Here is a 23,861-nt window from a genome sequence, read left to right as displayed (position 1 = left end):
TTCGTGTTATCATAATAATTGTTGTGGAACTAAATTTGAGCCTTCATAGAGCAAATCAATGATCGGCAAATTCTCAACTTGGAGAGCTAAAAAAGGTAAGAACGTTTAATTATTGTTATAATAATATTATACTAAACAAAAATTAGAAATTTGGAATATAGTTATTCATATACTGATTTCTGTCAACAGTGTAATCGAAGCCCATCAAAATATTATGGGTTGTGATTGGATAATGAGATAGAATAAAATAATTAGTTGGGTGGTTTTATTTAATTGTGCTATTATATCACTGTCAGTATATTTAAATCTTAGATTTTAAAAATTAAATTAAACAGGTAAAATATCTCAACTAACTTTATAAAAACTGTTTATTTATTAATACATATATTATATTATAGTTTAATATTATTATGTTGTACTCAGAAAACTAATAATTAAATATCTTGTATAATTAGGTATACTAAAACCGTATATCATAACATACTAAAAAATTTGAAAATATATTAAATTTTAAATTCTAAAACACATAATACACACTAAAAAATGTCTAATACATCTGATACTCTTATTTTAGATTTTTAGCGTATATTTGTTGTTATTAAATAATAACAAAAATAACTTCCAAATAAAGATTTTTTTTGTTTAAATATTATCAAATTAAAATAATTTCCCATACGGAGTCATAAAATCCCGATGTACATAATACAATTATCAAAAGACAAATTGTTAGACCCCCAAATATATTCATTGCTTTTCTTGGATAATAAAAATAAATCAAACCTTTGTTATTTAAATAAAAAATAAGTTATCACATATTAATATTTTAGATGGTAATCTTAAGTATGTGATCACTAATCTTATTCATTAACCCGTTCTAATTGTAATTTTATGGGCCTCGGTCAGTAAATTTTAAACTCGAAAATTTGGGATTATCAGTCTTGCACTCTTCACTCAAATCCGATGGTATCACGTTTGCAGTCAAGTTCTCGATGTGTTCTATAGTACATAAATCGTCTTTACAATTAGGTATTTGTAAGTGATAAGGCTCTATCGATGATTCGTTACGCAAAAACACCTAGACAATATGAAAATAAAAGTATGATATTCGTACATAAAAATATGCTATTAAATATAGTCAATATAGATAAATATAAAAAAATTTAATTAATTTCCTTAAATACCTTTAAGTAGAAATTTCCTCTCTGTGATTCGTGTACCTCTAATAATGCTAACATATTATACGTAGGAATTTGCTCATCCCATACACCCAAAGCAATTAAAAGATTGGATATAGTTGAATCATGACCGGCGTAGGCATACAACTGATGTGTGGACTGTTTGTTTATTTTATCTTTACTATTTTCCAGTATTTGTTTTAGTAATGGACCTTAAAAAATCTCATTTAACATATTTTTCATGTATTTTTTTAGTTATTATATAGTTATACAAACATACCTCCTTTGAGTTTTTTCATTTTATTATTGTATGAGTTTAGTATAAAACTTCTAGATGTAACTTTGGCCAATTTGGTAGGATATACTTTGGATGTCCAACTTGGAAGGGCAACTCCATAGTCCGCCTTGAGTAGAAAAATAAATATTATTAAATAAATTAGACTTATATTTTATGGTTTAAGGACCACAAATACATGTATGTCGCAAATACAATAACACAAAATGTGTACCTAAATTATTATGCTAAATTGTAATGTACAATTTCAAAATCTATAGGTATATAAAGTATCTACCTCGGCTTTCAGCGTACTATAAATCGATTGTACATCATCAGGGTCTTCAATGGTCAGTCCAGTGTGAATGGACAGATAACCATATAAATCATTATAAGTGTTAAGCTCTTCGAGAACTTCGGTGGAATTCATTATTTTTTGTCTTTCTTCGTGATACTTGGGACAGTTTATTCGCACTAATAACAACTGCATCACACACATTTGTATACTGCTGACAGTAGAAATGCGAAGATTAATTAAACAAATTTAATGCTGAAATATTACTCGGTCGTGATTGAGAGGTTCCGAATGTATTGGAATAGGTTGCCAATCTAAATACTTATTCCATTTCTGTGCTCCAACTGGCTTGTATATGGCAGACGCGACTAGCTGAGCACTCATTAGGGTTCTGTCCACGTCAGTACTTCTAAATGAGACTTTTTTCGAAGAGTACAGGACTTCCAAAAATCCAGAGTAACGCTTTTTGATAAATTTTCCGAGCTCGTATTGTTTTCGTTTACCATTCTAAAAATATATTTAATTTTATTGTTATGCATTTATAATTTAAATTATATAATATATAACATATATTATATAATATGTTCAATTAGATTGAAACTAATTATAAAATTAAAGATAATTTAGTATTTCGAGAATTTTTGTTTCAGTATAACATTTTAATAATTCAATCCATATTAATTATGGATGACAAATTATGATTTTATTTTTTATTTTTTTTTATATATATAGCATATAACGCACCAGATAATTTTTATTAAAACCTATTTTTTGATTAAGACATATTTTGTTCCGTTTTTGTACACCTAATTCGACCAAAAATATGTATAATGTTCATTTGAAAAACAATTTCTATTCTAAAAAAAAAATAATAATATTGAAAGTAATTTTGTATTATAAAAATAAATTGTCATTTTAAAGCTTAATATTAAAAGTTAAGTTTTTTTTTTATATTTTCATGTTGGATAAACGTTTATTTTTTAAAAGAATGATTGTGTATCAACTCATGGACAATCGGCTATCTGTTTTATAAACAAGTTTCTGAATCATAAAATAATAAAGCTTAGTTTATAATGTAAGATACTCTTTTATAATTTATTTAAATTCCGTGTTATTTATTAATTACTGTATATCTAATAAAAGGTAATTACAAATATTAAAATGACATTTTTAACTTTTGTCTTCTTATTTTATTTGCATTAGTTCACAATTATTTATCAAAATAAATTATCTCAATTGTTACTGAGCTGGGTCAATAAACTTAGGTTAAAACTTAATTTTATTCTATAACGTACTAAAATTTTATTTTAGAATAAGTTTAAACTATTTAATATTTGTACTCGATCGTCTTAATTCATGAAAATCTTTAGTTATTTGTGGGCGATGAGGGTAAGAAATCACTAAGTGATTTCGGTACCTATCATTTTTTATCGTGAGTTAAATTTTGCTCTCATTTAGGTTAGTGAATTGTATAAAACACTCAATTTTTTTTATATTTTAAAAAGAATATGTTTACCTACGTTTAAATAATAAACCACTATAAAATGTTTATATTGCACTTTTAAGAAACATGTTTTCAAATGTGGGGCTAGTAGTATAGATCTGTGTATACACATTATAGTGCCACACACTATCACATAGTGATTACACATGACGTGTGAAGAATAAAATTAATTGTCTTTAAGTTTCTTAAGTTTGCAGCATTTAAATTATATAGGTATTGTCGGTATTGATAACTATCCTCATTCCTCATGAGTCATGATTATTTTCCAGCTGTGAACCGGTTTAGTAATTATTTTAGATAATAGAAGGCTAGACGCTAATTTAACCTTTATCGAGGGTCTAATTGATGGTTAATCATTATTGACTCTCCGATATTATACGGTCTCGAATAAACTTAAGTCTATTTTCCATGTCCATCACACTACTCACTGATACCTAAATGCGATTCCAGTTATGTAAGGATCAACCAATTATTGATATGATACTCATTGCTCAGTTAATGAGGATCAATTAATTATATAAATATAGTTAATAGCTTTTATATATTATTATAGAAGTATATATAAAATTATATTATTTATTATTATGTTACAAGCTACGACCTATACTTTAAAAACGTAGAATAATTAAAAATATTTAAATAAATAATGTGTAAAGTGTATAATATTATGTAACTAAAATCTAAATAATATATTATTTTGTTTTATTTTTAAAAAAAAAAAACAATTATCATTATCCTATAATACTATAAATTTTTATTTTATTAATATCATCTAATTAAACTCATGTACTATTTTAGTAAAATATCTATTTGATATATAGTAAAATGTTTTAAAAATATTTGAATATAATAACGTAATATTTATGAACTATTTCAGTAATTATTAATTAATATATCTAATCTATATTTGTTACGGTGATGTAATATACATTATACCAATATTTACTTTTAAATTAATAATTGTTTACTTTTTTTGCTATACTTGAATTTAATAATTTATTTGATATAGACCTTATTATATTATTACTATTAATAAATGATTATTCAATTTGTTAAATCTTTTGGAAAAATATGACTAAATTAATTTTTACTATAATTTACTCACAATACATATTAAAATGTAATAAGTTTATGTTCACTAAGTACACTATCGTACATGAAAACTAAAAAAAATTCAATCTTTATAAAGTATAGCCGAAATTAACTAGTGTGGTTAATAATATTATAACATCACAATCAATAACGTAAAACCCAAAAACCTCTCAAATGTGTTGTCTTTTTAATTTGCCTCTTCATACACCTAATAATATAATATTCTCCACACATCTGCGTCAACCAAATTCACCAAAATGAAAAAAAAAATGTTCACGGTAATCGTAACAACATAGTTAATATTCTAAAGAATACAATACAAATGTTCACTTGCATTTGTCAGTTGACCCCACCCGAATGGCTCCCACGACGAATTTATATATGGATCCAGAGGGTATGTGTCGGCAGGCGTTCGTTCTCCGTGTCTAAAAACCTGTTAAGGATTTCAAAATTAGTTTTCACATTTATATTTTGTAACAGATGCAAACATGACAGCTAGTATGATAAAATTATTAAAGTTATGTAGAAATATTATTATTAGCTTACGTACCGCGTGGACCAGTCTCAAAGTATTCGAATCGGATTTGTTTCCCGTATGTCCGTGTACAACTGCATAATTGTTGTAAATTGCGACGACTACAGCGGGAAACGTCGAGGATATCAGAATCGAAACGCATAGCGCTAAAACGTTGTTGCTTTTAACCGCGTTCATAATGTTCTATAAAAACGTGAAATAAAAACAGCCGTCGAAAACGTTTATGTATAAAAAGTATTGTATACAAAGAAACAAACGACAATGAAAAAAACCAAAAACTTTTATATAGTAAAACACGCTATAATACCTCTCTCGTTGTAAGTTCGATTTTTCTGAACGGCGCCACACAAACAGCTGACCGTCTAAACGATGGCGTGACGACAAACTGTGCATAGGCGCTTTCGGCGATAGAATTGTATCATTATATAATATATGTTTAGTGTAACCACACTACGGCAGTTGTTTACTATTATTACCAAACTATACTGAACTGGTCACTGGACCATGTGATCCGTATGCCTGATGGAAGGAGATGGCGGTGGACTGTTGTGGTTTATGTGCATACGTCATCATCGACATTCACTATATTCACATTATTTACAATATGTACACTATACGTATTTGTACCCACCTTCATAATATTAAACCTTGGTCGGACATATTTCTGTCGGGTCGGGTCATCATAAATTTTCACCCATCGTTAAATACGTCAAAACCATTAAAAACTCACGCCACGGTTAATTTTGTAAGTTCTTAAACACTCGAATATGGTTCACATTATAATAATTACAGACTTTATTTATAGAAGAAATTATTATAGTTTTATAACACATTATGTTATACTCTCAAAAAAGTACTATTTTTACGCAACTGTTACAAAAACTTAGTCTGCTATCGGGAATCGTGACCATGAATTTAAACAGACGTGTGTACAAACTTAACACTGAAAATTATACATTGCTTTGTGATTTAATTACAGAATGTATTTTAATATATATAACAACTGTCAACATTGTATTCAAATTGATTTTTAACTAATAAAATAATATTTATACATAGATATTATTTTTAAGGAACTTTTTGCAATTTAGAAGCACTTAATGTACACGGATTACAAAAAAATAATGAATAAATAGACTGTTAAAAAATACATGCAGTATGATAATACACAAATGACAGTTTATAAGTACTTTAATATCGAATTGCATAAAAAATATATAATGATTTAAGTGTTCACTAAAATATAATGGATCAATCATGGACTGTTAAATCTTATTTAAGAGACTATTAACTCATTATTAATTCATTAAAAATTTAGTGATTGATTCTGTAATCCGAAATGAAACACTTAAATTTGTTGAGTAAATTACAATGTACTATTATAATTTAATTACATCAATATTAAAACGTGGATTAAAAATAAAATATAAAACAAATAATTATCTAAAATCAAAATAACAATCAATATAATTTTTATAAGCATTATATATTTACGAATTTAACAAATTCACCAAATTAAAAGGTTAATCAATTTATAATTTTTACAACAAAAAATATTTTATTAAGTATAAAACCGTATTTATAGAAGTATAATACAAAATATAATGTGCATAGGAAGAAATAATAATAGATACACACATTATAATTTGAATACAATTATAATCGCTAGTTCATATTATTAGATATAGGTATACCTAATAATATGATTTAAAACCTTAAAGTATAATAATACAAGGTGATTATTTTAAAGGTAAACTCTTTTTCTAGAAAAGTATTAATGTTACTGGCAGTACCTACTTTTTATACACCTTGAAGTTAACTAGCTATAAGTATTTTAAGTTTATATGAACATACCTAGTAATGGATCAAAATTGAGCAAGGTATCCATGTTTTACAGTACATCAAAACTATCAAAACTTAAAATATTTATAATTAGTGAACTACTCGTTTGAAATTCATAAATTATTCATTGGAAATTTTGGAATTAGATTCTTTAAGAATATAAAATATTCAAATATACTATGGTTATCTTTCAAGAAAGTAAAAACTTAAAAAATAATAAAGTTAATAAAAAAAAGTAAAAAAATTGTTTTTTATGTCTAAAAGTTATGTAATAAAAATATTTTTCAAAATCTTTGATAATATTTAAGATAATGAAAGTTTACCTCTAAAAGATCACCTTGTGTAACTGATTATTTTATTCAAATTACATGTATACCTATATATACATTCTTATCTGAAATTTGCATGTCTAATTTTAAATTTTAAATGAATGAATTAGATAAATAAATAAAAAATGATATTCTTATAGTACATGAGTAAATGTACCTACTTATAATATACTGTTTCATATATGGAGTATAATTAATTTTGATTAAGTTCCATAATACACCTTATTTCGAGCAGATGGTATTAATAATGAATGTATGTAAATGAATAATTTATGTAATAATCGTTTACAATCATTTTAATCATAACTTTGTTGTAATAATTAGAGCACTACAACAGCTATAGTAAAATACACGTGTTTATAGGTACGAATCTACACATGAACGTACATACAAAGTACGTTGTTTAGTTTAGATTGATTTGAAAACGCTGTGATTGTTGTTATTTTGAAATAAAATAAAATGCCCCTTTATTTATGTGTTTTCTTAAATGATAGAACTCTATTTTTCATCATATTTTATAATCCATACAATTTATAAACTACATTCTGACGCAGAATCAATACGTCAGAGTAATATTATCGTTAGTATATTATGTATACAATTTAGTTAATATTTTTATCTATTTTACGCAGAAAATAATAAATAATATTATTAAGTTTATTTCATAGTCATTTTAAATAAATAAATTGATACTCAAAAACAAATTGTTAAAAATAAGTTTATGAAAATTAAATTAATTTAAATTAATAGATATTGTTTTGTAAATACATCACAATATATTTTTCACTTAAAATTTCAAAATTAAAACTTTTAATTAATACAACATATTAATATTTAAAACTAATTTGTATGCTTGACTCTTTTAGTGGAATTCTATTTAAGACAATAATTGTATTAATGTCAGTATTACAGTTTTAAAGTATCTATAGTCTATATAGTATGTGTATCCTCAATACAGAATTTTATAACATTACGTTCCAATGCTTAATTACTTAATCATTTATTTGAATGTATAGTTAGTTAATATAAAATAATTCCAAAATTTCAAATTATTTTTATTAAATTTAAATGCATGATTAGGGACTGAAAAAAAACAATAAAAACTTTACGTTCTTATTTTATTAAAAATTTCATAACTTTAAAATTAATATATACCCTCCACTCTTTATGCTATAATGTATGTTAAAAATATTATAGTCAACAAAACATGAATAACAAATTTATAATTTAATTCACGCATTACTGATTGGTTTATCAATGGAGCCTACAACTAATCATTATAGTTATATTCTAATATTAGATGATAAGATTAAACTCAATTTCATATAAGAAACACTCAATTGTGAAATGATCTACGCACTATTAAAACAGAGGAAGTTGAATGATACACGTTTGCATATCTTCTAAGATTATTTATGAAGTTGAATGGAAATTTGGTAAGTTTTCAAACAATGTATCAGATTAATACTTTATACCATGATTAATGATATTATATAGTTAAATAACATTTTTCTATAGATATTTAAAATTATTTATTCTCAGATCATAACATTTATTATAAAATTAAAAAATTAAATTAAAATTTAGAAATTATGCAAATACTTATAAGAATTGAAACCTAAAAATAAATATATTAATTTAAACAACTATAATTAGTTAACTGAAAATAATATTACTCTTACAATATGTTTTATACACTATTGCATGCCTATCAAACTGAAATTGTATTTTAATTACTTTTATAAACTTTATAATAAATTACTTTTTTACTAATATTTTTAAAATCATAAACTATTATTTTTATTGTTACGTAGGTACCTATATAATTTAATTTTAAATAAGTATTTTAAGTTAACATTGATTTTTTGAATTATCGTTATACTTCACGATATTTATTTACAATTTTATATTTAATCAATACAATAAATAGATATACAAAATATGAAGTTATTAAATTGCGCATTTACTTAATGTAAATTTAATGAATAACTTGTAATTGTAAATTAGACTTATATAAAGCTAATTATACTCATGCACATTGTACATAGTATGTATAGGTGGTAGGTAACAGCAATGATTACAAATTGATTTAAATTTATATAATATGTTCCTATCTACCTACACATGCTAATAGGAACACATAAATAAATGTTTCGTATTTTAAAGTTAAATATTAAGCAGATATATAGTATGTTTAAAATTTAAAAATGTAAGTAATAATAGATTTAACATAATAGCACTTACTAGAATGTTAATTTTCTGTAAAAATATGTAGTATAATAATTCAACGAGAGAAATTAAATGACAATATAATATTGAAAGAAAAAACAGAAGTAACAAATGAGTGATGTTGTCTTTAATCATTATAGGTAATTCTTGGAAAATATTAATAATTATTGCTGATTTAAAAATAAAAATGTATGATAACTGATAACATCATGTGTTCATAGTAATATGTATTTTAAACAAATGTAACTCAACTACGTTAATGAACTCCAAAATCCCTACCAAATACCTAAATTATCTCATTCAAATAAAGAAGAGATTATTACTTTTCTAGAGATTCCTTTGAATAAGATTGATAACATGATAGATTGTTAAAAAATTAATATTTTTACTGCATGTGATTTGGACGTGTTAATTGTTTTAATCATAATTTAGTTAATGGTATGGTTAGTATTAGTCATAAAACACACAACTACAGCATCAGAATATAATTGTTAATAAATTAAGAAGAGGCAAAATCGCAAATAAATACTATATACCCAGTTTAAAATCATAACAACGTCGGTAAAACTTTCAACATGTTCTTACCTGTCAGGTATTTATTACAGTTTGATAAGAGTTAGTGATTGAATTATTTTATTAAAATATTTAGGCACATTGTATTTAGATTATATTATTATATTAAAATAATACATTGGTATATTTATATCAATTGAAAATAGATTCACTATTATAATAATTATGTGCAATTCCATATTTTATTAATTTATTTTCTTTAATAAAATCCTATTTAAACACTTAAGTTATACAATACTATTAATAATTGTATTAATATTATTATTTTATATTTTTTTTTATGGTTAGAAATATATCAACTGCCAAAGAATGGAATTCACGTAAAGCTATTCATTTAGTTTTTAAATTTTAGAGGAACTTGGAAAAATACAAGGTTAGTTTAATAATGATAAACTGACTATTTTTCTTCATTAATTTATTATATTTTATTAAGAGGACGTCCTATCCACGTGTATTCTCTATTTCACTAACGCAAAATATTCCATAACTTATGTTCAATGGTTAATTTTTTTGTTTTTAGCAAATATATTCGAATAAATTGATCTATTGTCGAACTTAAATGTAAGAACTTCATACTCAATCAACTTAAAATGGCTTTGTAATCTTTTAATTTTTAAACTAGGTATGGCTTTTAACTTACTGAAAAACTGAAATATTGTTCAAATCAATAAGAGAACACAGATAACGTTCTTAACCTTAAGTTCAATAATAGATTAATTTATAGTAATATTAAATCTAAGAAAACACAATTGGAACTACTGAACTCGTATCAATTCCATTTTTTATGACATAGTGTGTAAATCAGAGACAACATAGTGGGACGACGTGCTCTTAAAATACAAGTATGATACTAACTATTAAAATAACAAAATATCCAAAGCTAAAAAGTATTAGGTACGTATGAAATACGTACTATTCAACATTGAGATTAAAGAAAAACTATAAGGTATAGGTACTTGGGAAGAGAGATTGTTTTAATAAATTGTGTTTAGATGTTAAAAAAACCTTATATTAATGTATATTGTCTTTTATCTCGATGATATCTATATTTCTGACCTAGGAAATTAATTATTTATTATTTTAACTGAATACAGGACAATAACAATTTTAGTTGTGAGTGGTGAAATAATAGATATAAGATTATTATTAGAAACACTCAAAAGTGGTATTAAACAAGTTATCTTTGTATATTAAAAGAATCCTACATTAATTTTATTATTGTTCCATTATAAGAAGAGATCATTGTTTAGGAACCTATGTAATACCTATGACTGCTATCAGGTCTACGTTTAAGGAGGAGTGATCCATCTGCCAAAGATTATATTATTTTATACTTCTTTTTTGCATTTTTAATTCTCACAGTAGCATGATAGTCTTATATAAAAATAGATAATAAAACATATTTATGTAGCATAAAATAAATAAGGAAGGTAATTAATCAATTTACCTAAATTATTAATTAAATAATAAAATTGACAAAAGTTATTACATTACGATAACTATTACTATTTTAAAACTATTATAATGAAACAAAAAATGTATAAAACAAAATAATTCTAATATATTTTTACTATAGTTATATTTCACAGAAAACAAAAGAATTTGAAATTTATGGAATGGAGCCTGATAGTAACTATAAATATGGTATTAAATCCACTTTTTCACAAGTAAGTTATTTTTATTAGTATAAATTAAACTGAACTATGCTTTATAAATAATTAACTTTTTAATTTTAAAACTTAAAAAAATACAATTTTTATTTTATTTTACTATTTGAGTACCTAAAAACAATTTCTTACAATATTTTAAAAGTGTTTGGATTAACTTGAAAAATATAACCTCAATGATTTACAATAATTATTATCTAACTAAAAAGTGTAGTTCTTAATAAATATTAAAAAAAAAAACAAAAAATATTGTACTTTTCCCATTATCTGTTAAAAAAATTGTGATTTCGCTATCAGTATTGATTAATGTTTACAATAGTGTTTAGCGTTAGTTGGAGCTGGATTCTTACAAGTCGGAGTCGGCACACAATTGATTTGTTCGACCGTCATCATAGGAGCATTATTAGATCGTTCAAATGAAAATGAACGGCTAACCATGACCATTGAGCAGATGTCTTGGTTCGGTGCGTATAAATATATTTATAAATATATAATTATTTACTACCTAATTTACTATATCTAAGTACTCACGCCAATAACGAACGAATGCGCTAAATTCAATTCATATCCACCTCATTTTTACCAACATTTTCAACGCACACGTCTATACTCAAATACTTAATGGAAATTATAGTAATTCAAATTTTTACACACATTTACCTTATACGACTTTAATGTCTTTAATATTATTATAAATAGTAAATACCTAGTAACTCAAAAAAAAAAAAATCATAAATACGAAACAATTTTATTTATTTTTAGTTCTACGGGTAAATCTATCAATAGATGATTAGTGTAATAATTTTCCAAAATCATATTTAAAAAATATTTTTTTTTTTTTTTTTATTGAACAAAATTTATATATTTACAATCTGTATTTACAAGTTATACAATAAGTAAATTAGATGGATTTTGATTGACAGGAGGGGGAAGTCACCCAGTGGTGGCACCCCGTGAAAAAATTATTAAATTTAAAAAACATTTAATGTTCAATTAATTTAATGGCGCGGGGAAACACACTTGTGTCAGTAGCTGGGAGGACGAAACTGTCACAATAGTATACACTCAACACTGACCATATGCATCCATTGCAGGAAGTCTACTGTATCTGTGCACTCCTCTGGGCAGCGTCTTCTCGTCGCTGGTGCTGGATCGACTCGGCCACAAAAACTGCATGATTATCACCAACATACCGTACTTGGTGTCTCAGATCATATTTTTCTACGCTGAAAATGTGGAGACAATGTACGTGTGCTCAATAATGATGGGTCTGGGCGTAGGTTTTTCGGGCGGCCCGTTTTCCGCATACTTAGGCGAAGTGTGTGAACCAAAACTCAGAGGCGCCCTGATGTCGGCCACGAACGTGTTCTTCTTCAGCGGTTCACTGCTGCTCACCACCATTTACGCCATCACCAGACAGTGGAGGTTGACAGTACTCGCCAACATGGCGATACCGATCATAACTATTGTGATTTTGTGCATGGCGAGTATAATTATATTATGATGGTACATATATTTCGGATGAAGTGTTCAAACTTGTATTGTAAATATGTTTTCATTTTTATTTTCTCGAAAAATACATTATATCATCATAAATTCAAACCACAGATAATACAAATTTATATAAAGTTTAAAATGTTTGCATACGGTTTATCTCATTATCTGTATAAAAAATTTGGTCCTAAAAATGTTATATTTAATAGTTTACACTGAAAATCCAAAAACCTGAACATTTAAAACATCGCCATCATAAATTAGTTTACCTACGTATTGAATAAGTACCTACTCTTCTATAAGATATTCAGAATATGTATGTAAAAATAACACATTTAATTTGCATTAAACACCAAGAAAATCAAAAGTTACACGATACAACAAAAAAGGGAGCGTTGAGAAAATTAAAATAATGATATTATTAAACATAACACATGTAAAAACAAATATTCGAATCCTCAGTGCTGTTTATTCGAATATGACGTATTATTATGTTTTGAATACACATCAAAATAGTATTGACAAGACTGTAGGTATACCTAATATAGTGTAGTACAGTACACTAAATTTATGATCTATATATTGTACCATCAACAGTAGCTCGAAGATAAACTACCCATCGATCACAACAATAATAATTATTGTTGTATACACAGAGTCCAGATTCTCCGATGTGGTTACTGTCCAAGGGCAAGACCGAAAAAGCGCATCGGACGCTTGGCAAGTTACGGGGATGGGTGTCACACGATAAGTGTTCAAACGAATTTCATGAAATGGTAGTGTTCGTGTCTGCGAATAAAAACTCGTCGAGTAATTTTTTTTGTTGTCGTTGTCCTTACTATGTTATTGGCACATGTAGTCTATAATGATTTTATAATAATTAATTTCGTGGTTTAATACAGATGATAAAAACGAAAAAAATAATTCGGACAGTTCTTGGAAACAACTGATGCAGCCCGACGTACTAAGACCTTTTCGACTACTGCTGATATATTTCTTTTTTTCGAATTTATTATCTGGGGTACCGTTCGGGCCATATCTTGTAGAAGTATTTCTAACATTTGGCGCTAACGTTGACGCCCAATGGACCGTAGTAAGTAACTTAAGAAGAATTTTAAAAAACTGTCTATTCACTTATGTTACTTAGCGTATTTATTTATTTATTTATTTATTTATTTATTTATTTATTACACAGGCTTTTTCGTTGTGCATATCTATAGTTGGAGGCATATTAACTATTTTCTTGGTGAACAGACTTGGAAAACGATTTCTCACTTTGACGACGTTGTCAATTTGCTCTATTTGTTATATATCAATTGGATTAATTGGGATTTATTGGACGGATTCAAATCAAATCAAAGCTTGGTTATTACTAATATGCTTCTTTATTAGTACGTTGGTGGCATCGTTCGGCATAATGCCAATCGGATGGATACTTCTTACTGAAATATTCCCCATGAAGTGAGTACAAAACAAATGCCACTTTAAACATTACATATAGATACAATTTAACAATAATAGTACATCACTATAGTTAATCTATTTTTATTAATGTGAAATTAAATCATAATTGGCGAGTACTTAAAACTAAGAAAAATAAACAAATCATGTGTAAGTCTACGCAGTACATTTTAAAAATAATGGGTACCTACTTTAAAGATTACCTATAATAATAAATGGTAATACAATTGCTTATGTAAATAGTGTAGACTAATTCGTAAAGCAAATAAATAATTAATTGTGTTTATATAACACTGAAATGATTAATTGTTAAATATTATGTTAAATGTGTATCTATAGACAAAGAAAAGACATCTTGTATTAAATACGTCAACAAGAAAGAAATGTCGCTATAATCTATATTCTGTATTTCCGTAAATAATAATATTGCAATATGTTTTTATTGTTTTTCTAATACTTGTCTTGTTTCAGGAGTAGAAACATAACCTGTAGTATTTGTTCGACGCTGTCTTTTATTCTTTCTTTTTTCATGACCAAGTATTATCCAAATGTTGTTTACTTAGTGGATTTTTACAATACATTTACTATATTCGGGTTTGGAGGTTTGATTGGTTGTGTTTATTTCTATTTTTGTCTACCTGAAACTGAAAACAAGACATTGCAAGAAATATCTGAATTTTTCAAATGAATTTAAAAAATATAATGTTGAGTAAAAATTATTGTATAACACAACCGTAATTATTAATTGTTAAGTAGATATTGAAATTTAGATTTTAAATTTAATTATTTTTATCGGTGGACAGTGATTATGTATTGATGTATGTAAATAATACAAATATAAATTAACCATCTAAGAATAACATTATATTATTCCTAGTGAACTAATCACCAATATTTGATGGTGTATTGGCGCATTAACACATGTAAATCATACTCGATATTTTTGTAATTGTTTTAACTACTAGATATTAAATATTAATACAATAAGGACTATTACATTTTTCTAATAATAATTGTTCCTTGACATTATCTTATTATGTAGTATTTTATTTCCTATGTTATTTTAAAATTGAAATATTCAATGATAAAAATTTAAAAATATTTAATTTTATTACTAATTGAAATACCTTGGACTTTAAATGAACGGAATTTTAACTTTTTTCGATGTATTCTGGATATATTTTGAAAAATATTATTAAGTACCTAGATTTTTATCGATGTTTGAAATATTTATTTAAATTACATTCAATAAAATAATAGTACAATTTATCCCTCACGAGGCATAGATAATACAAATAGTTATTTTGCAAAAAAAATTAAAATCCTTTCGTTTAAAGCCCACTTAATATAATATTATATTTATTAGTTATTTTTAACAGATATTTAATTTATAGTCATAATTTTATTTTTTATTTTTAGTTGGTATACAATAATTATTGAAATTCTTTTATTACATTTTAAAATGTTCATGATTTTTTTTTCTTATTGTATTATAAGTGTATAATGTATATTAATTTGTTTTCTTCTTTTCGTATACTCTAATAAATGTTATACTTCGATAATTAACGAAGTTTAACTAATTAAATAGATATCAAACCTATGTCTATTTAATGTCTGACAAAATGCGTATGATGGATTTTTTCATTAATCTTATTCACTATAGTCAATTTTAAAATTATAATTATTTTTATTGTTACTGATCAACATTTAACATATTTGTTAGTTGTTACATTTACATTAAAAATACTTTACTTTTACTTATATATTGTTATGGTCTGTACCATGGGCGTCCCCAAGGGGGGGGGGGCAAGACGGGGCACTAGCCCCCCCTAGAACAATATTATTTCCATAGCAATTGGTAAAATTCCTAATAAGAAATAAGCTTCTAAAAATAGGTCTACCTATATATTCAGATAAAGAAATGTTGCTCCCCCCCTAGAAAAATGTCTGAGAACGCCCATGGTCTGTACTAGTACTGCATAATCTTACCCGTACACTTAACTACACCAATGCTTTGCATGATACATTATTATATTCTGCAATCCTGTCTTGTTTGTACTTTATTTTATAATTTAAGAATACCTAAGAATTAAAATTTGTGTAACAAAATAATAAAATAACACTACTAGTTTTATTATAAAAAGATTTGCATTTAAAGCTTTACCTATTTATAATTTATTATAAGGATTACCTACACATCCACATTGTATTACACATGAGAGTTGAGACATAACTTTAGGTTAAAAAAAATTCCATACAAATAATTTGATAATTTAATTTTTAAAAGAAATACTGTCTTATGAAAAACAATATGAAGATTATAAGTTTATAAGACTATAAATAACTTTAGAAGTAATAACATAATAATATATAGGCAATAAGAAAAAAATGAAAATAAAACAAATGATTTTTTGAAAAAAAAAATATATTAAAAAATTAAAAATTATAAACCTAAAATTATTTCAATAACATGTGGTTTACACATAATGCATATTTAGCTAGAAGTGCATAACTTGTAGAACTGTAAACACTAAAACTAAACAAATCATATCTACGGTAAAGTCATGCAACGTTTAATTCCGGAAATTATTTTGAGGAAGTTATAGAACTCGTTAATAATTTCTAAGAACCGATACCATGCAACAGACACGGTAAAGAACTCCTCACTCTTTTTATTGTTACTTTTTATTTTATTTTTTTCATTGGTCGTGGAACGTTTGTTACATGATCAGGTACCAAATATCCCGACGACGACGGTCCTTGACTATCACCCGAAACACCTTGACCGTCCTCTCGGTACACACACTCTCGGCGACACGGAGTCAAATCGTATACATAGTAAGTTACGACTTTACACCGGGTACACAGATACACTGCACCATGCACACATCACTGTAGTGGTAAATAACTACTATTTTAGTTGTGTCTAGGCTTACATACGATCGTTCAACTAATTATTTATTACCGCGAATAAAAATAATATTTTGCACTATTGTTTGTTATTATTTCGGCGATGGTCGAACTTCAATCGTCAAAACTAGACGCGGAAAATGCCAAGAACGAGTACAATTCGTTTAGATCCTCATTAGCTCAAGTATGTAATTTATTTATTTATTATGTATTTTTTATAGTTGATATACGTTGAAAAACTGAGATTGTCATCCGTATGATAATCGTATGACTTATTAAACTAATTTATTCAAGACCAACTATTTTTTTCTGATTTTCTGAGTAATATCACGAAAAAGGTGCCTATATCTATTTAAATTATTATTTTTATCTAAAGTGCTAAGTTTAGAACGTTGTTTAAATAAAGCATAATATAGCATAAAGTGCATAAGCAGTTAATACTTAGTATACACTTTTTATGTTTCAGTAATTACCTATCACAAAACAATAGTTTCTTTTAAAATTAATATTTATAGAATATAAGAATTTAAATTTGTTAATGGGTACTTTTATTTTTTTATGTAATTTACTTTAAAATATAACTTTTCTACGTAATATTGAGACAAAAAATTTTAAGTGTGTACTAGGTATATCATACGTATAACGAATTTCATATTATTGTATTTATTTTATGTTTGTATTTTAAAGAATTTACTATAAATTCTTACAAAAATATGTCAACTGATTACATGCAATATGCACACTTAAATTATGACATAATATTTTTCATATATTTTAAACTTGATAACATTTTTTAATAAAATATTATAAGTCTTTCAGCTTCGTATTTTTTTAATAATTTAAATGAATAATTTTTATAAAAATGTATAGATAGTATATTGCAGGTTAGTACTTGTTATTAAAGTTTGTTTTAGTTATGCTAACAGTATTTTAGTAAAAAATTTTTGTTAATTATACTGTATATTTTGTATATTTATACCTATATTCTATCGATAATATTATACAATTGCCTATATAAAACTGTTTGTATATAATTAAATTTAGATAACAATATAAATATTTTTATTCCCTACCAATTAGTTTTTCCAATTAATATAATCTATAAAATAAACATAGTGCACGATTTAACACATCATTTAAATACTAACGTTTTATATAATCTTTAAAACATTTACCAGTTAAGAACCTATACATAATAATATATGTATTGTATAATGTATACAGATGATATTATTTTAAAATTTGAATAAAATACTAGTAAGACACGGAGAATTTAACGGATTTATGGTAATTATACTAGTGGTACTATAGCCATAATAAATATATTAATAAAATCTTCTTAATAAATCTAAAAGTGACCATACAAAAGTTTTTAATCTCACTAATATTTATAAATAATATCAGCCTTGATATAAATTAAAATTTTTTTTTTTTTTTGAACTTAGACAATAAACATTTGGAAGTACCTAGTAAGTTTTATTGCTGTAGTATTCAAACTAATCAAACTCATAAAATTGAACGATTAAAGAACGTTATTGAAGTAGAAAGCCGGAACAACGTACGTCAAGGATCTTTAATGTATTAAAATAATACGAAACTAGATTGATGTCGACCTCATGGTGCGCGCATATACGAATGCCATTGATATACAATCATGTTGATTAATCAATATTCGTTTGTACCTACATACGTACAAGTATATAACAATAATCGTAAGCACAAAATGCTTATTTCAAATGGACATATAGGTACCTACCTATATTGGCCTATACGATTATATGCCACTTTACAAATAAAATAAACGCACGTCAATAATAAAAAAAAAATCATTATTAGATATCTCAATAGCAATAAATTGGTTTGTTGTAATATTATGATTTATGATCCTACTCGTATAATAGTAGGCAGTCATAAATCCGTAAGGTCATGAAAAATAAAAACATTTTATTCGATTTTAAGGACGAAATGATTATGTTTTTATTAACCCTTTGTAGACCAATATTAAATGGTGAAAGAAATTCGATTTTTTTTTTTTTTTTGGGCCATTATAAATAATTATTTTTTTGATGAATTTAAAAATTATGAATTTATAACATAATAATATTATATTATTATATATTATTTATTAATATATTATATTAATATTATAATATCGACAAAATAAGCATCGATTTATTGATGTTGAAAAATTTGATAAGCATAGTGATATTATAGTCAAATGCATCTATAGAAGAGATTTTATAAAAACGAAAGTTTAACCACAGAATCAATTCAACTGAATAGTCATTCAGTACTTTGTTCTTATCTACATTTCAGAGTTAATTTGAAATAATAATTATTGTTTGGCTAGCTTTCTCCAATTATTTTATCACTTGTATTTGTACCTACATAAAATATAATATGTTATGCAATACCATGGTGATTGTTCTAAATTTTAATATTCTAATAATAAGAGAATAGAATGGCCGTATACAGCGGTTGTATGTATAACCTTGCAGGGTGAGATCGCTCAGGGCGAAAGCTTCTATTATCATTTACATTCGATATCAAAAGAACTATATAAATAATATTCATTGTTCAAGTACAATAATGACGATAATTAACTGTATTGATTTTGTTGTACACATATTATTACACTTGATTTGCACTACAATAATTTAAGTATTTTCGACAGTGCGTTTGAATTTAATCTACCTAATAATAATATGTCGTTAAACCGCCGGAAAAAAAATGATATTATATGATCGACTACGAAAATTGAAAAAGTTTAAAAGTATAACCTCTCTACCGAGAAAAAAACGATATTATGATACAGCCACGTTTTACATATTCTAACAATAAACTGTAAGACAGAAACAAAAACTGTACGATTCGTTTTTAGATCTAATTATTATTATAATATATTGTTCGTAAAATCCGCAGATCGGCACTATCATCGTTCAGAATGTGATAATGTTGGGCTTCGGCATGTCGCTTGCCATACCGACGGTGGTCATCGGATCGCTGATGACCGACGACAACGACGGCGGTGGCAGGGCCGACATCATGACCTTGACGGAAACGGAAGCGTCGTGGTACGGCAGCGTGCTGTTGGTGTGCCACCCGATGGGAGGCCTGCTATCGGGCGTGCTGCAGGAGATCGTGGGCCGCAAGTGGTGCATGGCCCTGGTAAGCGTACCGCAGCTGGTCGGCTGGTACGTGCTGTGGCGGGCCGGCGACGCGTTCGACCTGTACGTGTCGTGCGTGGCGCTCGGCCTGAGCATGGGCCTGAGCGAGGCGCCGGTGCTGACGTACGTGGGCGAGGCGGTCGAGCCCAGGCTCCGGGGCCCCCTGTCGTCGATGCCCACGTTCACCATCATGCTCGGTTCGTTCGTCTCGTACCTCATGTCGACGGTCATGCCGTGGCGGACGGTCGCCATGATCAACATGGCCGTGCCCGTCGTGTCGTTTGTCGCCGTCGTGCTCCTGGTAAGCTTCACATTATAATATCATAATAATATTACATTGTTATGTATTTTCGTCTCGCGTTATTACTCGTATGTTATCGGTGTACCGGAGAGTTCAGGACTTATTACACCGAACGTTTTCGAAATGTGTGTGTGAGAGAATAAACAATAATAAATATTAATAAACTTTCAAAAATAATGGGGAAAACAATATGCGTAATATGATGAAACGAGCATTTAAATGATTAAACAGTAGGTATTTTTTTAAATAACATCGCGAGTACGAAAAAGACTAAATGTATTAATTAATATTCTCGTATTGTGTTTCTGGAACATGCTAGTACCTATTATAGAAGTATATGACAACAAATGCGAAAATATTCAAAATCAAATTTTGTATTTAATTTCATCAAACAACCTTATATAGGTACCTATAATATATCAGTAAAAATTTCAAACCATATCTCATTATATCTTAAAACTTAAAATTTCATTTTTGTAAGCTAAAAATTATCATAGGTGGAAAAGGTACTTTCAAAAATCACGTAGACTTATATAAAATAGATAAAAACCTATAAAAACAATATTATTTTTTCCTTATCTAAAACGAATGATACAAAGTTTGATAGGTACTACGTTTTGTACTGTGTAGAAAATATGAGTAGGGTTAGTTTTCAACTAATTTTGAAATTACATTTTTAATATTTTAAAATCATTTCCCAAAACGTGAATACGTATTTTAACCAATGATCACTATATTATACGATATTGCGTGTCATACGAATATAGATATTATATAACATTGCTATCACCTTTACTGTTCCTAAGCACTATAAGTACTCGTATAATATTATAATCTATTTCTTTACGTAGACGCCTGAATCGCCGGTATGGCTGTTGTCCAGAAACAGGCCAGCTGAGGCAAAAAAGTCGTTGGCCTACTTGAGAGGTTGCGTGAGCACGGCTGACGTGGAAGATGAGTTTTCCGAACTTTCGATTTACGCAGGGTTTAACAAATCCGTCGATATCGAGCAGTACGTCGACTGCGGAATAGATCAACGGCGTCTATCTTATGTCAAGTATTTGCAGATCAACACCAACGATACTACCAATGGTAAACATAAACGATAATATTATTATATAAAAAGACAAAGTCATAATCGTACGTATATCCGTAGGGAAAGTGGTGGAAATCGACGATATTCAGACTTTATGATTTTTTTGGATCCTGTACGGAGTGTTTTTATAATTTATGTATTATTTACGTTTTTTACAGCAGAAATCGACATTCTCGCCAATCCAAATCAAACTGGTTTTCTGGACACGCTAAAAAGTTTTTGGACACCTGAATTCACCCGACCGTTTTTGTTCATAATGCTCTTCTTTTTCTTCTGGTCATTCGCCACATTCATACCGGCCAAACCATACCTAATAGCTGTGTTTAGCGAAATTGGTTTACCGTGCACTGCTCAGTGGACACTGGTCTGTGATCCGTCATTACGTTTAATTATTTAAACATTTCATAAAATATTTTTTTTTATACATTAACAATTCATACTTTTTTAGCCTTTTTCGTTTTTTGTTTTTCTTACATATAACGTTTGGGTGATTATATTTTGCTAATTAATCGTATTTTTTTAGGTCTATACTTCTATATTGACCTTAGTAGGAACTCTTTTGAACGTGTTGACCGTTGCCAGGTTCGGCAAACGTCCTATCACATTGGTTTCGATGGCACTGTGTGCTTTTTCGATGCTTGGAATTGGAATGTATATGGTTTCTACTTCTTATTTCTCATTTTTGTCGACGTGGATACCAATGATATTGTTAAATGCCTTATTCTTCTTCTCTGGTTATGGCGTGTTTCCTATTCCATGGATGTTAGTCAGTGAAATATATCCAACAAAGTAAGTTTAAAAATGTTTTATTAACAATATAATTATATAATATCATACATAATTATAATGATTTAAAAAAAAGTGATTACATTATTTTTAATTTAACACGTTGTTTTTATAGGAGACGCGGAATCGCAAGTGGACTAACTGCCGCGTTGGCGTTTCTGATGACGTTCATTTTGACAAAATCATTTTTGGAAATGCAAGAATGGTTCACACTCCCTGGGCTGTTCATCGTTTACGGATCGATTACATTAATCGGAACTCTTTACTTGTATGCATGCATGCCTGAAACCGAAAACAAAACGCTGCAAGATATCGAACACTTTTTCATCGGTGACTTGGACGACTACGAGGACTGCGATAATCTAAAATGATTGATCGGAAACAAACTACAACGTTAAAATATTCCTAATTTGTTCTTCACAAAAATCAACTTTGTTCACTATAATTTATATTAATTTAAATGTATTTATTATTTATTGTTAACTTGAACACCATTAAATTATTTTGTATTACTAATATACATATTATACGATGTTTTAAAATGTTTAGGTTCTGCAAAATAATTGGCAGTCATATATAATATATACCTAGCTGAAGCTTAATTTGTTCAATATGAAAATAATTTATATTTTTCCAAGAAACATTGCATGCGTATACTCGTATTATATTTATAAGAAGAATAACTCAACAACATTCGATTATAAAAAGTATTACTTATATAAATATACATTAAACTATAATACCTATATGAATATAGAATAGTGCACAAAGACAATTATTAAAAAAATACAATGCATGACCATTGTTATTTACAATTGTGTAGAAAATTAAAACACATTACACAGGTTATACATAATTAGGTATGTACATAATAATAGACACCTAAAGCCTTAGTACAAAACTTATTTATATCCCAGACTTTGCTATTTTATTCCAGTTATTTACTTTAAAGTAAAGATTAAAAAATATGACAATTCTGTAAACGAGTTCAAATCAAAACACTGACGATAGACAGATAAATGATTTGTTTATTTAATAGTACTTTTACAAGTTAACTTATTATGATTACTGAGTAGGTATATAATTTTTTCATGAAATTAATTTTTACTATTTGGATTAAATTATTACTAT

The 23,861-nt window shown here is 27.0% G+C and overlaps 3 protein-coding genes across 9 annotated transcripts; 2 read left to right on the top strand and 1 right to left on the bottom strand.

Annotated features, from left to right (window-relative positions):
- Nucleotides 1-350: 350 nt before the first annotated feature.
- LOC114125239 (prostatic acid phosphatase-like) lies at nucleotides 351-9,309 on the bottom strand. Of its 2 annotated transcripts, none has more exons than XM_050198352.1 (8): nucleotides 9,291-9,309; nucleotides 4,891-5,058; nucleotides 4,675-4,773; nucleotides 2,012-2,251; nucleotides 1,748-1,933; nucleotides 1,456-1,579; nucleotides 1,182-1,387; nucleotides 351-1,075 (listed from the first exon to the last, which is right to left on the bottom strand). In XM_050198352.1, exons 2-8 carry the CDS (start codon nucleotides 5,050-5,052, stop codon nucleotides 887-889), a joined length of 1,206 nt encoding a protein of 401 aa, XP_050054309.1. In that variant the 5' UTR covers nucleotides 5,053-5,058; nucleotides 9,291-9,309; the 3' UTR covers nucleotides 351-886. The 2 variants fall into 2 exon arrangements, with proteins under 2 accessions (XP_050054309.1, XP_027844602.1); XM_027988801.2 differs by lacking the exon at nucleotides 9,291-9,309 and adding an exon at nucleotides 5,183-5,881.
- LOC114125237 (facilitated trehalose transporter Tret1-like) lies at nucleotides 8,331-15,499 on the top strand. 5 transcript variants are annotated; one of them, XM_027988800.2, is made up of 9 exons: nucleotides 8,331-8,482; nucleotides 10,137-10,221; nucleotides 11,438-11,515; nucleotides 11,835-11,979; nucleotides 12,610-12,998; nucleotides 13,666-13,819; nucleotides 13,912-14,102; nucleotides 14,205-14,470; nucleotides 14,942-15,499. In XM_027988800.2, the coding sequence occupies exons 3-9, from the start codon at nucleotides 11,465-11,467 to the stop codon at nucleotides 15,156-15,158; spliced, it is 1,413 nt and encodes a 470-aa protein (XP_027844601.1). In that variant the 5' UTR covers nucleotides 8,331-8,482; nucleotides 10,137-10,221; nucleotides 11,438-11,464; the 3' UTR covers nucleotides 15,159-15,499. The 5 variants fall into 5 exon arrangements, with proteins under 5 accessions (XP_027844601.1, XP_027844600.1, XP_050054292.1 ...); XM_027988799.2 differs by having other exon boundaries at nucleotides 11,425-11,515; XM_050198336.1 differs by lacking the exon at nucleotides 8,331-8,482 and adding an exon at nucleotides 9,728-9,867 and having other exon boundaries at nucleotides 11,425-11,515.
- Nucleotides 15,500-17,183: 1,684 nt separating this feature from the next.
- On the top strand, nucleotides 17,184-23,248 carry LOC114125234 (solute carrier family 2, facilitated glucose transporter member 8-like). Of its 2 annotated transcripts, none has more exons than XM_027988795.2 (6): nucleotides 17,184-17,564; nucleotides 20,303-20,848; nucleotides 21,700-21,940; nucleotides 22,106-22,308; nucleotides 22,468-22,733; nucleotides 22,846-23,248. In XM_027988795.2, the coding sequence occupies exons 1-6, from the start codon at nucleotides 17,484-17,486 to the stop codon at nucleotides 23,099-23,101; spliced, it is 1,593 nt and encodes a 530-aa protein (XP_027844596.2). In that variant the 5' UTR covers nucleotides 17,184-17,483; the 3' UTR covers nucleotides 23,102-23,248. The 2 variants fall into 2 exon arrangements, with proteins under 2 accessions (XP_027844596.2, XP_027844595.2); XM_027988794.2 differs by having other exon boundaries at nucleotides 17,191-17,564; nucleotides 22,103-22,308.
- Nucleotides 23,249-23,861: the final 613 nt, after the last annotated feature.

The sequence above is a fragment of the Aphis gossypii genome, chromosome 1, assembly GCF_020184175.1.
Source record: "Aphis gossypii isolate Hap1 chromosome 1, ASM2018417v2, whole genome shotgun sequence".
NCBI classification, from domain to species: domain Eukaryota; kingdom Metazoa; phylum Arthropoda; class Insecta; order Hemiptera; family Aphididae; genus Aphis; species Aphis gossypii.
The sequence above is the reverse complement of the archived record's forward strand: the minus strand, read 5'-3'. Positions and strand labels throughout refer to the sequence as shown.

Bases quoted from the DNA above. Each gene is read 5' to 3' on its own strand.
- LOC114125234 (XM_027988794.2), top strand. From the start codon at position 17,484: ATGGTCGAACTTCAATCGTCAAAACTAGACGCGGAAAATGCCAAGAAC. The intron at 22,309-22,467 runs GTCTGTGATCCG...GTATTTTTTTAG, and splicing joins GCACTGCTCAGTGGACACTG to GTCTATACTTCTATATTGAC. The intron at 22,734-22,845 runs GTAAGTTTAAAA...TTGTTTTTATAG, and splicing joins AGTGAAATATATCCAACAAA to GAGACGCGGAATCGCAAGTG.
- LOC114125237 (XM_050198335.1), top strand. The intron at 12,999-13,665 runs GCGAGTATAATT...TTGTATACACAG, and splicing joins CTATTGTGATTTTGTGCATG to AGTCCAGATTCTCCGATGTG. The intron at 14,103-14,204 runs GTAAGTAACTTA...TTTATTACACAG, and splicing joins TTGACGCCCAATGGACCGTA to GCTTTTTCGTTGTGCATATC.
- LOC114125239 (XM_050198352.1), bottom strand. From the start codon at position 5,052: ATGAACGCGGTTAAAAGCAACAACGTTTTAGCGCTATGCGTTTCGATT. The intron at 4,774-4,890 runs GTACGTAAGCTA...AATCCTTAACAG, and splicing joins CTTTGAGACTGGTCCACGCG to GTTTTTAGACACGGAGAACG. The intron at 1,580-1,747 runs GTAGATACTTTA...TTTCTACTCAAG, and splicing joins ATAGTACGCTGAAAGCCGAG to GCGGACTATGGAGTTGCCCT.